The sequence below is a fragment of the Castor canadensis genome, chromosome X, assembly GCF_047511655.1.
Source record: "Castor canadensis chromosome X, mCasCan1.hap1v2, whole genome shotgun sequence".
NCBI lineage: Eukaryota > Metazoa > Chordata > Mammalia > Rodentia > Castoridae > Castor > Castor canadensis.
In genome coordinates, this window is record NC_133405.1 from 31561946 (window position 1) to 31578764 (window position 16819).

At 38.4% G+C, this 16819-nt stretch overlaps 1 protein-coding gene across 8 annotated transcripts in view; it reads right to left on the reverse strand.

Annotated features, from left to right (window-relative positions):
• Nucleotides 1-16819, reverse strand: part of Gria3 (glutamate ionotropic receptor AMPA type subunit 3) — a 311734-nt gene that overhangs the window by 82646 nt on the left and 212269 nt on the right. For all 8 annotated transcript variants that reach the window (XR_012444436.1, XM_074063377.1, XM_074063373.1 and 5 more), the window contains 3 exons: nt 5687-5791; nt 4708-4815; nt 3329-3535 (listed from right to left, as the gene is read on the reverse strand). Coding sequence is in view for 7 of the 8 variants with exons in the window: in XM_074063377.1 (XP_073919478.1) it covers nt 3329-3535; nt 4708-4815; nt 5687-5791 (420 nt within the window). In the remaining variant the exon portion in view is untranslated. The remainder of the gene's footprint in view (nt 1-3328; nt 3536-4707; nt 4816-5686; nt 5792-16819) is intronic.

The following is a 16819-nucleotide window of genomic DNA, read 5'->3' on the forward strand; positions in this document are numbered from 1 at the left end:
AATAGGGCACTGACCTATTTATAGAATGTGGTAGGTTTCTTTTAGACTACAGAGATTTAGTAATTCAGTTTTTTTTGGCAGTACTGGCACTTGAATTCAGGGCTTTGTGCTTGTAAAAGCAGACATTCTACCACTTGAGCCATACCTCTAGCCATTTTTGCTCTGGTTATTTTGGAGACAGGCATGTGCCACCATGCCCAGCTTTTTTCCATTGAGATGGGGTCTAACAAACTTTTTTTGCCTGGGCTGGCCTAAAGCCGTGATTCTCCTGATCTCAGCCTCCTGAATAGCTTGGGATGGTAGGCATGTACCTCCACACTCAGTTATTGGTTGATATGGGGTCTTATGAACTTCCTGCCCAGACTGGCCGAGAACCAAGATCCTTCTCATCTCAGCCTCACAAGTAGCTAGGATTTCAGGAGTGAGTCACTGACACCCTGCTTGGTCAGTGATGAGCTGGTAGAACTCATGGAGTAGCTTCCATCAAATGCTTTGGGCCAATAGAAATTGACACTCTAAATTTCTTGCCATGCTGCTATAGCCAAAATTCTTTCCAAAATGGCTAGGATACCAAGTGCCTGTCTAATATATTCCAAGTATTTTTCAGGATGGCATAGGCCTGAAACAACATATTGGCTGTTGGGTGATATAGCATAATGGTTAAAAGGACATAGACTTAATAGTTGAAGATCTGGATCCAAATCATTGTGTTACTGCTATGGTCAAAATGTTTGTGTTTCCCCTTCATATGAAAATCCCTAAGGTGATGGTAGTAGGAAATGAGGTCTTTAGGAGATGTTAAGGTCATGGGACAGAGCCCTCATGAATGGGATTAGTGCTCTTATAAATAAGCTTGAGAGACATCTCACCCCTTCCACCATGTAAAGACACAGCAGCAAGGTACCATCTATGAGACAGAAAGTAGGCTGTCACCAAACAATGAAATCTGCCTTGATCTTGAACATCCCAGCCTCCACAATTGTAAGAAATAAATGTCTATTGCTTATAAGCTACCAGTTTCATCTATTTTGTCATAGCAGCCTGAACAACTAAAGGCTCTATAAGCAATTTGGTCTTTAGCATATGACTTTAGTTCTCAGTTTCAGTTTTCTCACAGGTAGCATGAGGTTAATTATGGTACCTTTCTCAAAGGTGTGTTGTAAGGATTAAGGAACATAATGCTTGTAAAGTGCTTAGCATACTATCTGTAACCAATAGCTATGCAACAAGTAGCAGTTAATAATATTAACAAAATATTGCATGATTTTCCTACTATGAATTCATTTTAGTGTGTGTTTGCTAGTCATTATTGTATGCCAGGTATATATATTCATTAAAGCAAAAAGTGAGTCTTTACTATATATCAGGTAATGTGCTAAGTGCAGGGGAGATATGTAAGCATGACAAGGCCTCTTGGAGCCTGAGTGGACAAGAAAGATGAAGGGACAAAAAAAAAGAAGAAGACTTTATCAGTAACTTTTAAAGTGAAAGGTTAGATCCGTGTCAATATGGTTCAGCGCTTCTCAGAGTCCTAAGAAATCAGGTCAGGTGCTTTGGCCCTTGTCCAGCCCTCTCTGGAATTAGAAAATCTCTCTCTCTCACTGTTGGGATTTCTTGAATTTTATGTGTGACTCAGCCCTGCCCCAGTTCCCAGGACCAACCTTGACCTAAGACAGGAGATGATTGGCTTCAGCCCCATAGATGGAGGCTGAGGTTCAAGTTGCCATGCTGCTTGTCTGGCTAAAGGATGGTGTTCCAGTTTTGATACCTGGGGCCCAGCCTCATTTTAAGCCTTAGTTCCCTTTCTGTGCCCTTATTTTTAGAAATGAGCTTCTGCCTTTGTGCTTCTTTCCAAAGGCCTGTTCCAAAAACTTATTTAGTGACCCAAGTACTCTCTTATGATTGAAGAACTATACCCTTTCCTTGCTGATTCCCATTTGAAGCACTAGAATCATTTTTTTTGAGCTTCAGTAGATAACCTGGGTGTTTGCTTTTATTACTAGCTAGGATTTCTCAGCATGCCTACTGTCAAGATTCCTCTTCTTACCTGTTGTTTAGACAGGGACTGATAATTGCAAATAATCTTTTTCTGTTAGAACTAAGTCTAATGCCACCACCTGCACTTGGACTGGTTTACCAAATGGGCAGTTCTTAATTCCAGCCGTACTTATCTTTATATGCATCATTGGGCTGCCCAAGATCTGATATTCTTAATAAGAGATCAAAACCATTTAAAATTAAGTCACTGAAGAACTCTGAAGATACCACTGTACCTCTCTTAAAAACCCTAATTATCTTTTGTACTTGGTGCATGGCCAAACACTTGGAAGCGCCATTCTGTTCATTATGTAAAGTATTTTATTGAACTTCTACTAAACTCCACACTCTGGGATATTGAAATGAGTGACATAAGTCCTCTGTTCTCAAGAAGTTCTGTCTAGTAGGACAGGTAAACTTGCAAACAGATGATTGCAGTACAGATTCAGAAGTACTATATCAATGCAAAAAGTACTCTAAGGAAGCAGAAAGCAAGGGCACCTAACTCAGACTGTAGGTCAGTAGATGGGAGTGGGGAAGGCTTCTGAAAGAGGTATCACCTCTGACTTCTGGGGGATGACTAGGTAGCAGTAGCTGGCTGAAGAGAGGCATACACTACCCAAGAACTTAGTACCTTCAGGGAACAACACATACTTTTCTATAGCTGGAACATTGGGAGTGAAGGGGAAATTGTACAAGGTAAAGCTAGAGAGGTAGGCAGGTGCTAGAATATGAAGTGCCTTATTTGCTATGCTAAAGAACTTTAGCTTTATCCTGGTTTTTAAAGTGGGAAACTGTAGTAATGTGGGGATCTGATTTGCCAGGATAAAAATAGAAGCAGGTAAACCAATTAAACGACTGACAAATGGTAAAAATCTTAACTAAGGTGATGATGGTGGGGGTGAAAAGTATGTAGAATTCATAGGACATGGTAACTAACTGAATATGAGGGAAGCAATGAGGCAGGTTGGAGGAGTTGCTTGGGCAACTATGAGGGTGGGTGATGCTGCTGCCTGAGACAAGGAACACAGAAAGAACAGATTTTCAATAGAGGGCAGGCTGTGCCAAGTAAAATTCTCCAGTTCTACTTTCCTTTTAGAAAAATATTCCTGTAATCCAAAGGATGCTATTGACAATATACCTTTACAGATTTCACTGTTAAAGAAAATATTATTTTTACAGACTACACGTATATTTACAATTGGATAAATCTTGCACTTGAAAATTAAGTTCCTAAGCTTTATAATTGGAAAGCATAGAGGCAAACAAAAATAGAACTGAAAATACTTACCCCATATACGAGTTCCCCAACCATGCCATTCCATATTTTAGTCTCTGGATCCCTTGCACCATATTTTCCATCACCAACAATGGACAATTTGTATTTGATCCTTACATGTTTGGCTATTTCATAGGCTAAATCTACACAATAGCCTTCATAACGTTCATTTCCTTCCAGTAGCTCATGGTTCTTCTTATACATTACATATGGTGATTCCTTTGGGACCAGAAAGAAGATCAAAAGATTACTCCTATACATTTTCCAAGAGATGGTAAATGAAATAAGAATTTTTTTAACTCAGTGGCTATTGAGACTTGCTGTGTGAAAAGAACCTTAAATTTTTTACTTAATAAGCAGAAAAACTCAATTGACTATGCATTGGGCCACATATTCCTTAGAGTTCTTAACTGATGTTTCAATGAAGTTGAGAAACATTTAAGTTCTATCCCAGAGTTTGAAAGAAGGACTAGTTTTCACCAGTAAGGTCTTTGATTTAGTCAAATTGAGCAGTGATATCTGCCTTAGTTACATGAAAGTGAACTGCCTTTGATTTCTTAGGCTTTAGAAGGTAGGAGCCATAGCCAGCCAAGACAAGCTGAAAGGAAGTACTGTGATTCTTGTAATGTCAGGATCTGTGGTTTATTTGTTTTTCTATACACAGGGCCTAGTACAGTACCTAGAACAAAGTAAAGGAGAGTATTCGATACATGTTTAAATGAAAGGTCAACTTCAGCCATGTCTCCTTTCAGTTAGAATTTCTGAACTAGTGCCATATTTGTTTGAAACCCAGGTTTGTTGCTCATTCAGTAAAAACAAATGAGCTTTTATAAAATCATTTTAAAACTAAGTGAGAATACTCTCTTGCATTTTAATAGTGCTTTGAATTTTGTGGAAACCTTAATGTGGTGAATTGTGCCTTGATATGGTCTTATGAGACAGGGAGGATGCTGTTATTATATTCATCCTATAAATTTAAAAAGCAATGACCTGAGGCTCAGAGAAGTTGTGACTTGCATAGTTACTCAGGGTAGTGGTAGATCTAATATTACAACCTTAATCCATTCTTTTCTCCACACAGTACTGCCTCCCCCATAATGAAGAATTAGATTTCAAGTCCAAATGGAGCATTGGACCTATGAGGGTGGGATGGAAATAAAGAGGGAAATGATAACTGAAACTGTTCCCAATTTATATTCCTTTTCTCCTTTCTCTTTAAAAATGACTTTTATTAATCATCATGGCAAGATATTATGAGGGACTCCTAAGCTTCCCTGTTAGAATTTTTCAGGGCTTGAATTTGAGTTCTTTTTTACTGGCTGAATAATGTATTTTAGAAAACAGAAGTCTTGCTATTCAGAAAGCCCACCCTATACTTTTTCCGCACTTACCAGGATGGTAGTCACTACAATAGTCCGGTTTTCTGAGGATGCACTGTCATTGCTGATTTGCTGATCTGAGAAAGGCACAAACCTTTCATACTCATTCCAGTAGCCAGCCTAGAAAGAGCAGATATTTTTCACTCTAGAAGTACTGCATGGAATTTAAGTGCTATTGTACAATGATTTTTTTTCAATAGCTTCAGCTTTCCAAGGATTGATGTCCCTTTGTCTTACCACTCCCACCAGGACCCCAACACTCCCCTACACCTCCTCACATAGTTCCTTCTTCCTGAGGGTTCTCATACTCGCTTCACCCTTACTTATATTATGCAAAATAATTTAGCCCACTGTGGGTTGATCAGCCATCTCCCCCCTTTAAACTCCTACTGCAGAAAAATATTTTGAACTGGAGGAAAGCTGGAAAGAGGTAGTAGAAAGCCTGTAAGTAATCTGTAAAATGGCATGAGATATTTTATTGTCTGAGGTTTTATCATACAGCTACTTCCCACTTCATACCCAACTCAACTATTAGTAAGATAGAAGTAAGTTGGCTATATAAAATTCATCTGTAGAGAAAGGTACTTTTGTTCAGAGTCTCTTTAGTGGTGAGTTGGTGAAGTGGAAGGATATCTATTTTTCAGTTTTTTTTTTTTGCTAGAAACATATGTACTTTGGAAGCTTTTTTAAAATAAATACCATGATATGCAATTTGCGATTCTTTTCCTTTGTTGTAGGAAACTGTTAATAACTTCTGAGTCTACTGCTTTTATAGGACCAGCCTCAGAAAAAAATTCTTCTTTTAAAATGTGTAGATGGATCATTCTGACTATAAAACTGTGCATCTTATCTATGCCCCTCATCAGATAGAAAGGTAAAATGATGGGTGGAAATTTGTTCTTTGTGTGTTTCCTAACACCTATTTTCTTATATCAGAGTGCTGTTACCTTTGGAGAGAATTTTTCTTTGGATATCTATTTTGGTTACTTACTTTTCGAGAGCCAGTGACTTTCGTTTCATACACATCAATTGTGTAATTTGTCCTACGTCCATAAGTGTCAAATTGGATGTTTCCAGTCATTCCTTGCACTTGTACCTGGTAAAAGGAAAAATGCAAAAATGTTAAATAGCGCTGCATTGCTGTCTTCTAGATATCTTGGATGGGGCCCACTAACAGATCTTGAAAGATTAGTGATTTAAAAAAATTTTTTTGAGACAGGTATTGCTATGTAGCTTGGGCTGCCTTTGAACTCGCTATCCTCCTGCCTCCATTTCCTAAGTGCTGGAACTGCAGGTATGTGCCCCTACACCTGGCAAAATCTTAAGAGAATTTTCATCTCAGGCAATTTATTTATTTATTTTTGGTTTATTTATTCATTTATTCATGTGTGCATACATTGTTTGGGCCATCTCTCCCCATGCCCCCCACCTCCCCTCCCCCTCTCACTTCCAGGCAGAACCTGTTCTGTCCTTTCCTCCAATTTTGTTGAAGAGAAGGAATAAACAATAACAAGAAAGACATAGCGTTTTTGCTAGTTGAAATAAAGATAGCTATACAGAGAGATTCCTGGCATTGCTTCCATGCACATGTGTATTACAACCTGAATTGATTCATCTCTACTAAACCTCTTCACTACTTCCTGGTCACCTTCCCATACTGACCTCTGTCAGTTTAAGGTTACTACATTAGCTCCTCTGCAGTGGGCACATCAAACACTTTCAAGTTTTGGGTTTCCTACCTTTCCCTGTTCCTCCTGTATGTGTCCTCCCCTTACCGTGTGACCCATGTCCAATAATATTACTGCATTTGTTTTATGTCTAAAGTCCGCATATGAGGGACAACATATGATTTTTGGCCTTCTGAGTCTGACTAACTTCACTTTAAATGATGTTCTCCAGTTCCATCCATTTACTTGCGAATGACAAGATTTCATTCTTCTTCATGGCTGAGTAAAACTCCATTGTGTACAGATACCACATTTTCTTAATCCATTCATCAGTAGTGGGGCATCTTGGCTGTTTCCATAACTTGGCTATTGTGAGTAGTGCTGCAATAAACATGGATGTACAGGTGCCTCTGGAGTAACCCGTGTCACATTCTTTTGGGTATATTCCCAGGAGTGGGATTGCTGGATCATATGGCAGATCTATGTTTAGTTTTTTAAGAAGCCTACATATTGTTTTCCAGAGTGGTTGTACTAGCTTACATTCCCACCAACAGTGTATGAAGGTTCCTTTTTCCCTGCATCCTCACCAGCATTTGTTGTTGGTATTTTTGATGATAGCTATTTTAACACGAGTGAGGTGGAATCTTAGTGTGGTTTTGATTTGCATTTCCTTTACGATCAAGGATGGTGAGCATTTTACTTGTGTTTTTGGCCACTTGGATTTTCTCCTTAGAAAAAGTTCTGTTTAGTTCAGTTGCCCACTTCTTTATTGGTTCATTGATTCTGGGGGAGTTTAGTTTTTTGAGCTCCCTGTATATTCTGGTTATCAGCTATCTGATGTATAGCTGGCAAATATTTTCTCCCATTCTGTGGGTGGTCTCTTTTGTTGTGCAGAAGCTTTTTAATTTCATGTAGTCCCATTTGTCCATCCTTTCTCTTAGTTGCTGGGCTGCTGAGGTTCTATTGAGGAAGTCCTTGCCTATACCTATTGCTTCCAGAGTATTCCCTGCTCTTTCCTGTATTAACTTCAAGGTTTCGGGTCTGATATTAAGGTCCTTGATCCATTTTGAGTTGATACTAGCACAGGATGATAGACATGGATCTAGTTTCAGTTTTTTTTTTTTTGCAGGCAAATAACCACTTTCCCCAGCAACATTTGTTGAAGAGGCTGTCTTTTCTTCATTGTATGTCTTTGGCGCCTGTGTCAAAAATAAGGTGGGCACAGCTGTGTGGATTCATATCCAGGTCCTCTATTCTGTTCCATTGGTCTTCATGTCTGTTTTTGTGTCAGTACCATACTGTTTTTATTGCTATTGCTTTGTAATATAGTTTGAAGTCAGGTATTGTGATTCCTCCAGCATTGCTCTTTTTGCTGAGTATTGCCTTGGCTATTTGCAGTCTCTTGTGTTTCCAAATGAACATGAGGGTAGATTTTTCAGTCTCTGGGATAAATGTCATTGGGATTTTGATGGGAATTGCATTAAACATGTAGATTACTTTTGGGAGTATAGACATTTTTACTGTGTTGAGTCTAACAATCCATGAGCATGGGAGATCTTTCCACCTTCTGTAGTCTTCTTCGATCTCTTTCTTCAGGGGTTTGTAGTTCTCCTTGTAGAGGTCATTCACATCCTTTGTTAAGTTTACTCCTAGGCATTTGAGGTTTTTTTTGAGGCTATTGTAAATGGAATTATTTCCATATAATTTTTCTCAATTTGTTCTTTGTTGGTGTATAGAAAAGCTAATGATTTTTGTAAGTTGATTTTGTTTCCTGCCACCTTGCTGTAACTGTTTACGGTGTCTAGGAGTTTTTGGGTAGAGTTTTTTGGGTCTTTAAGATCATGTCATCTGCAAATAGGGATATTTTGACAGTTTCTTTACATATTTGTATTCCTTTTATTTCTTCTTCTTGCCTAATTGTTCTGACTAGGAATTCCAGGACTTTGTTGAATAGGAGTGGGGAGAGTGGGCACCCTTGTCTCGTTCCTGAGTTTAGGGGAAATGTGTTGGCTATATAGCCTTCATAATGCTGAGGTACATTCCTTCTATTCCTAATTTTCTTAGAGCTTTTATCATGAAGTGGTGTTGAATCTTATCAAAGGCTTTCTGGTGACAGGTTGGGGGAGAATGGGAGGGGAAGCTGTGGGTAAGGGGAGAGAGTGGGTGAGAAGGGGCAAAATGAGTTGTTGGGGAGGAGAGCAATGGATTTTAGCACAGGAGAAGGAGGCAGAGTGAAAGGGGTGAGAGGAGGAATGAGAAGATGATGGTGGTAAAGTTGATAGTATAGAAAGAAAAAAAGATAGTAGAATAGAAATAAAAATAGAAAACCCACAATAACAAAATAAACAAACAAAAAACCAAAAAATCAATGGGAAAAAATGGACAAACAAACAAACCAACAAAAATCCAAAAACAAACAAACAAGAAAAGGAAAAAAATAAGAAAAACACCAGGTTCAGGAAAATAGAATTTCAATCTTAGGTAAAGTTCTGGAGTTACTCCTTCAGCATCCAGTCCTGGTATTGGCTTATAAGCACAAGCTCTGACATGGTCTTACTAGGTAATTGGCCCGAGTAGCGTTTTGTTCTTCTGTCTGTTTGTAATGTCAAATGTCTCATAGGCAGATTTGGAGCCAGCAGCGGCAGCTGCGGCAGTGGTGGCAGCCTCCAAATTTCTCAGTGTAACATGTTGTGGGGAAGCTTTCCCTGGTCTAGGGGTTAAGGGTGTTGAAGGTTTGATTTTGGTTGGTGCTTTATTTCTGCATTTCTCCTACCTGTCTTCCCAAATGTTGACAGCAACATGGTGTTTTCAGAAGACCTTGGTTCTTGCATTCCAGCATAGAAAAATCCAACCAGAATGTGGGGGTGTAAATGGGGCTTATTAAAAGTTAGGGAAAGGCAAATATAAAGGGAATATGGTGGGGCACAGGTGGAGTCTGCTAGCTGACAGCCATCTCAGGCAATTTAGTTCTATCCTTCACATCAAATCTTCACTGATCTTCATTTCCTCTGTAATATTTTCTTGGTATGCTTTTGGGTTGTGAAGCTTTGAATGAGTGTGGGAAAGTTACCTGTATGATACAGTGAGAGCTCTAGCATCACTTTTTGAAAGATCTGAAATTTCCATTATTTCCTTCTTTTTTAAATTATTGTTGTACTGGGGGTACATTGTGAGATTTACCAAAGTTCTTACAATATATAATAGTTAAATTCACCCCCTCCATCATTCTCCTTTATCCCCTCCCAATTCCTGGAATAGTTTCAACAGGTTTCATTTTTCCATTTTCATACATGAATATACAATTAAGAATCCTCTTTAGGCTGAATTAGGTTAATGCATTCTTCTAAATTATGAGTTCTTTGGAGGTAATGGTTGGGTATTATCTTCATGTTTCCAATATCTGAACACTATCTGCTTTCTGCAACATGGGCTCTAGAGCTCCTGGATTCATATCTTACCTTTATATAACACTTACTGACTGAATGACTTTGGGAACATTCCTTAATACTTTTTTAAACTTCAGTATCCTAATGTATAAGATAGGAAATACTAGTAGTACCTATCCCTCAGAGTTGTTGGGAGTATTAAGTGAGTTACATGTATGTAAAGTTTTGACAGTATCTGGTATGTAGTAAGCATTACAATACATGCTAGGTATATTAATTATTATTAATCAAAATGAACTTAGTTGTTTCTTGAGAGATTTAGATGTTAGATATTTATCAGCTACTACAAAGCCAGGGATGGCCTTTCCCTCTTATTTAACCTATGTACAGGTACAGACAGATAGAAGGGGAATGAAGGAATGAAGCCATGAAGGAATAATCCAAAGACTGATGAAATTTTAAGTCTAAGAGGTAAGGAATATGGAACACTAGATAAGAAAGGCAGAAGTGCTGCAAACCTGAACACCTGTTTGAGATGCCAAATGAAGATTTCATGTATGCCAGTATTTCCTGGGTCTGAGTCCAGTATTTTTAACTAATCAGTGGCCACCTCTGCTGAGTGTAGAGATTTCCATCCCTGTCTTATAGTTCAGGGACACTGGATGAACGAACTTCTGCAGATGTAGGTCATTATTGTTAACAACTCGCATTATTCATCTTGTAAGGGTTAAAGACTTTGCTTCAAAGAAAGGATCTGTTTTGCTTTTTTTGGATAAAAGGATGGAATATATTTTCCCTCACTTATAGAAAATGAAAGCTGTCAAACAAGTCAGAGGTAGTAATAAGCTTGTGCTACAGAAGGAAGAATTGATGTTAAGTATTAGGGAAGGGGACTTGCTCACAATCAGAAGGAGACTATGGAATTCTTGTTGAAGGAGTGCTCTAATGTGACTAACTGGAAACAAGATGATTGTACATCTGACCCAACAAACATAAGCACTATTGTCAGCCTAGGCTTGCAGAAATGTGAGATCACACTTCTAGTTAAAGAGAAGGATATTTGTTAAGGTAGAAATTGCTTATCCAGTAGGATGGGACTGATATCTTGTAATACATGAAGAACTCTTTATATTCCATTTTGAACATTGAATTGTAGGAGAAGAGTTAGGCAGGGTAGAGACAATGGCATAGGAACTTACTAAAGAAATCATTACTGAAAATACCAAAGGCTTCAAATCCCACTAAGAAGCATCTATTTCCAGCAAATATTGTTTCAAAAAGTGAGGGAAGTGGGAAAGAGTTAACGGTATATAATAGAGAGGGTGAACTTGCTCAAAATAAACCATGTACATAGATGGAAATTACACATGAAACTCCCTTGTACTATTAATGAATCCTAAAACAAGAATCACATATTTCTAAAGACCAAGCTTATCTGAGCATGATTTATGAACTGGACAGTCAAGATATGTCCAAGAGTTTCCAGACCCCATGATTTGAACATTTAGTGAGCAGAAGTAGAATCGGATTATGAGGCAAAAAGAAGTCTGTTTTTAAGAATACGGTCTGGTATTGAATGTCAGTGACAGTTTCCCACATCCCATCTGGGATCCTTTCTTTAATCCATAGCATTCTGTATAGGACTTTGCCATAACATTTTAGTCATCTATGTGTTTCTGGCCCCCCAATTAGATTGGAAGCATCTCAAAATGAGAGAAATTCTTTTTCTGTGTTCTCAACAGCTATTACAGTGCCTTGGATAGAGCAGGTAAGTGCTCAATACATCTTTATTGATCAAATTTCAATGACTTAGAATCTGTGACATATATCTTAGCAAACCATGCTAAGACTGATTGATGTACCACTTGAACATTGTGATGAGAATGCCTACGCAACTTGAAAGTAGCTTAAAGATATTTTAAAGCACATGTTTGCACATTAGTGATTTATTTTTATTTTGTTGGTGATACAGAGGTTTGAACTCAGGGCCTTGAGCTTGCTAGGAAGGTGCTCTAACTTGAGCCATACTCCCAGCTACACATTAGCAACTTATATGTGAGCTTCTCTCATCTTATTTCATGTTTACATACAAATATGGAGCTTGATACATAGTTGTAGGGACTTAATAAATATTTACTGAATGAATGATAATGGTTATATATTCATTAAAATAGGATCCTTAGGAGCCTCCAGTGGGTAATGCTTTGGTTTGCTAGATTTCTTTCAAAGAAGGGAATGACCTACTGAGAAAAAAGTTACTGTGCTAGTCACAATGAGGAATACTTTTGCATTATGCAATCTCACTTTTAATTAACTCAAGTAAAAAGGGATTTCTTCTAATGCACTAAAATATTTAGTAATTCAAACCACCCTCACTTTGTAGTTCTTTTGAATAGTGCAGGTTTACTGAAGCACTATTTACTTTTGCAAAAGCCTGATATTTTCCAGACTCTCTCCAGAAATAGAGGTTGGCCTGTAGAAAGAGATAAGGATCCTCTGGCTGAGTGTTTGAGAAGGAAGGTTACTTAGCTGGCTCTTAGCTTGAGCTTTATCTGCAGGTTAAACATGCAGAAACTTTTCTGTGCAATAGTATGATTGATCTACTTTTTTGTAGCCAAATTAATTTCTTATCTTTCTTTCTGGCAACCAGTTTTTTATTTGGGGATAGTAGTTGTGTCGTGAATTAGTAGTCAATTGGACATTCTGGCTCTTGGCCCTGGAGGTTTTGTTGATGAAAATTCCTTTTGATTCACTCTGAGGGGCTTTTATATTTCACACATCATTATGTTTCACCTGACAATACAAATCTTATAACTGCTGTGAAGGTTGAATTTAATTAACTGCTCTTCAAAGTCATGTAGTACTACTTCCATAAAACTATAGTTAGGGCATTTGTTAGGGAACTGACATAATGACATAAAAATCTGCATGATGGGAGAATGAGTCATATCTCTTTCTTGGAGAGAGACACTGGGGCTACTACCTCTTTTGATTGAATGCTTCCAACTTGGAAAACTGAAGGTGGCAGTAAGATATCCAATTACACAAAATGATGTATGTAATGAGGCCCTTCCAAATTCTTTGTTGCTGGGTTGTGCACAAAATTTACTTATCATTGCCTATCTCTTTGTTCATTTGTATCCCAAACATTGGGATAATTAAGTAGAAATAAGAGATTCATGTACTCTTGAAGGCTCATTTTAATGTATGCAGGCACATGTGACAGGCATAAAGCAAAATATTTCTTGCTTGGAAAGCTGCAATGAATGGGTGATGCTACTCCTGGTGTAAATAATGGAATCTGTTTAAAAGACAATGCTTGAAGCCTTAAATGATCTCCCACCCAGTAAATACTACAAACAACTGACCTATTTGATTGTCTATCCATTGATTCCTCATACTTTTCTTTAGGCTTTTTCTTTGTAGCATTGGGCAAATGCTTCTTAAGTAGGCCTAGAAATGTATCATGTTCCTGTATTTCACTATGTAGAACAGTATAAGTGTTCTTTTTGACAACAGAAATTCTCTTTTACTGGTTCAGATCTAAAGTGCACTCAGGGCAATAATTTGTCTGATGAGTCTGAGGATGTGAGTGTCCTTTCTAATGTCTACCTTGAAGTTAGGAGCATCTTGCATCTTACAAAATATCCCATTTTCCCTAAGGGATGTCATATTTCTGGAATGTCTGATTTTTGAAGCTATTTACATTTTCGGTCTATAACTTTTGAGGGTACTGAGTTCTATTTACTACCCACAGTACAGAACAGAACCAAAGATTCGTTTGCCCTAAATTTACCATTTATTCAAACCTCAAGGTAGAGCTTCTTATTTTTAGATTTCTAGATTTGAGTGAATGAATATGCATGTTCATCTTTTCTGCGTATTCTGAGATTATGTAGCCTCTGATTCTATTCCTTTTAGTACATTGTCTTTCAAGATTGAGGTCTCATCTTTTTAGTGTTTTTTAAAAAATGTTTTTTTTTTGAGATTCCAAGATGGCAGCTAGAGGGAGGAAGCAGAAAGCGTGCCTCCTATAGTGAAATCTTGGAGAGATGCTGGAGACACACCTTGCAGGCAAAACCACTGAGAAGAGGCAAAACTTTGACCCCTCAACACCTCCAGCCAGTGCAGAGCATCTCCACTTCACGTTAAATGGAGAAACCAGGAGGGCCCCCAGGCCGCCAGTCATGCGTGCCCAGATGGCTTGGGAAGATGTGGACAAGGTGAGCTTAGCGGTACTGCGGTACTCCCACAGACAACCCTGGGGCAAATCAGCATAGCCCCCTGGACAGACTGACCTCCACCCAGGGAAAAAAGAGAAACTGAGTAATAAGCAATAAGAACAATAAAGACACACGGGAAAGAGGGTGGGGCACAATGAGCCCTGAAGATTGGGGGAAGGGAATCCTTCCTGGAACTGTAAATAAACAAGCCAGGCAAGGAGTGGAGGTGCGCAACCAGCAACAAGGAGCAGGAAAGCTTGTGAGAGTGGCGGAGGGAGGAAAACTCCACAGGAGAGGAGGGAAGACCCACTTCCCACATGAGCTGTAAACAAACATGGCGGCATGAGAAAGTGGGTGCAGTGTCACCTGCCCCAGTGTGCTTGGAAAGGGGAAAGCTTGTAGCAGAGGCTCATGCACAGGAGAACTCTGAGTAAACAAAGCCTGCAGGGCCAGGTGAGTGCTAAGCTCACCCCTGAGATCTGCATAAATAACGCCTCCAGCAACAGCAGGCAGACAGCAGCAGGCAGGCAAGCCACAGCCACAGATACCATTCACAGAACTGTCTCCAGATACTTTTTTTTCTCTCTCCCTACCTTTGTTGAGAAAACAACCAAACTACAACTGCATGCTGAAAACCTTACTGAAACTGTATTGCATTTGAACTTGGGACACTTTGTGGGTTTTTTTTGTTTTGTTTTTTTTTGTGTGTGCAGTTTTGTTCTACTTTATGCATCCCCTTTGATGAGACAACTATAGAGCAACATCTGAGGCACCATCTCCAGGATTGGAGACTGAGATGGACACCAAAATTATTAAGATTGAAACTTCATTGCATTTGAACTTGGAGGTTTTTTTTTTCTATTTTTCATTTTGTTTTATTTTATTTATATATATATTACTTTCATTTACTTATTTTTTAGTTTTATTCTTATCTTTATTCTTTTTATTTTTTATTTTCAATCATCTCTCTATCTCTCTAAGGCCTGTTCAGCTTACTGTTGATTAGTACACTAATGCTCCCTGTTTATACCTTTGAAACTTTCTTGTTTGATTCCTTGTTTTGTTTTTTCCTACTTGTCTGTTTGTTTTTCCCTTTTCTTTACTTCTTGCTTTCCATCTCCTCTCATACTTCCATTTTAAATATTACCATTGTTATTATTACAAGCTAGAAAACACTTAATTGCACACAGTACAGGGACAGTAACAACATTCCCAAGGACAATGACAGGAAGACAGAAAAAAAAGGGAAACCAGTTTCCCCACAGCAAAAAATTAGTATAGGAACCAGAGGGGAATGAAGAAAACAGATACTCAGATCCAGACTCCAACGAAATGAGGATAAACTATGCCAAAGAACCCAATGAAGCCCAGAAGAATAATTTAAAAGAAGACATACTACAGGTACTCAATGATAATGTTACAGAGTTGATACTGGATAGGGTCAACCAAAATGTACAGGAGACACTCAAGAAATTCCAAGACAACAAAAAATTGAGAATTTGAAAAAGCAAAAGAAGAAATAAAGGAAACCATAGAAGCACTGTATAAACACCAAAGTGAAACAGAGAACAAGATTAATAAAAAGATAAATGAACTCAGGACAAAAATAGACAACATTAAAGAGGAAACCACCCAGGATATGGAAAACCTCAGAAAAAAGAACAAAACAGAACTGCAAAAGAAAATGGAAGGCCAATCCAACAGAATAGAACAAACAGAAGACAGAATCTCAGAACTTGAAGATGAAATGGTAATAAAAGGGAAAACCGAAGAACTATTAGTTAAACAACTCAAGACCTGTGAAAAGAAAATGCAAGAACTCACCGACTCCACCAAAAGACCAAACTTGAGAATCATGGGCATCGAAGAAGGAGAAGAAGTGCAAGTGAGGGAATGCATAATATATTCAACAAAATAATAATGGAAAATTTCCCAAATCTAGAGAAAGATATTCCCATACAGATGCAAGAGGCCTCCAGGACACCAAACAGACCAGATCAAAATAGGACTACCCCACAACATATCATCATTAAAACAACAAGTTCAGAAACTAAGGAAAGAATATTGAAGGCTGTAAGAGAGAAAAAACAAGTAACATACAAAGGTTGCCCTTAACGCAGAGAAACTAAAGCAGATAACTTAAAAGCAACTGAGGCCAATAGGAAAAGGGGACCAGGAACTAGAGAAAAGGTTATATCAAAAAGAATTAACCTAGAAGGTAACACACACACACAGGAAATCAATGTGAGTCAATGCCCTGTATAGCTATCCTTATCTCAACCAGCAAAAACCCTTGTTCCTTCCTATTATTGCTTATACTCTCTCTACAACAAAATTAGAGATAAGGGCAAAATAGTTTCTGCTAGGTATTGAGGGGGTGAGGGGGAGAGGGAGGGGGCCGAGTAGGTGGTAAGGGAGGGAGTGGGGGCAGGGGGGAGAAATGACCCAAGCCTTGTATGCACATATGAATAATAAAATTTAAAAAAAAGTTAAACCCATCAAAATCACAGCAGACTTCTCAACAGAAACATTAAAAGCAAGAAGAGCATGGGGTGAGATCTTCTGGGCATTGAATGAAAATAACTTCATCCCCAGGATACTCTACCAAGCAAAACTATCATTCAAAATAGATGAAGCAATAAAAGTCTTCCATGATAAGCAGAAACGAAAACAATATGTGACCACAAAGCCATCACTACAAAAGATTCTTCAAGGGATTCTGCACACAGAAAGTGAAACCCAACATAACCATGAAAAGACAGGCAGCACCAAACCACAGGAAAAGAAAAAGCAAGAAAGTAGAGAGTAACCTCAACTTAGGTACACACAATCAACCCTTCAAACAACC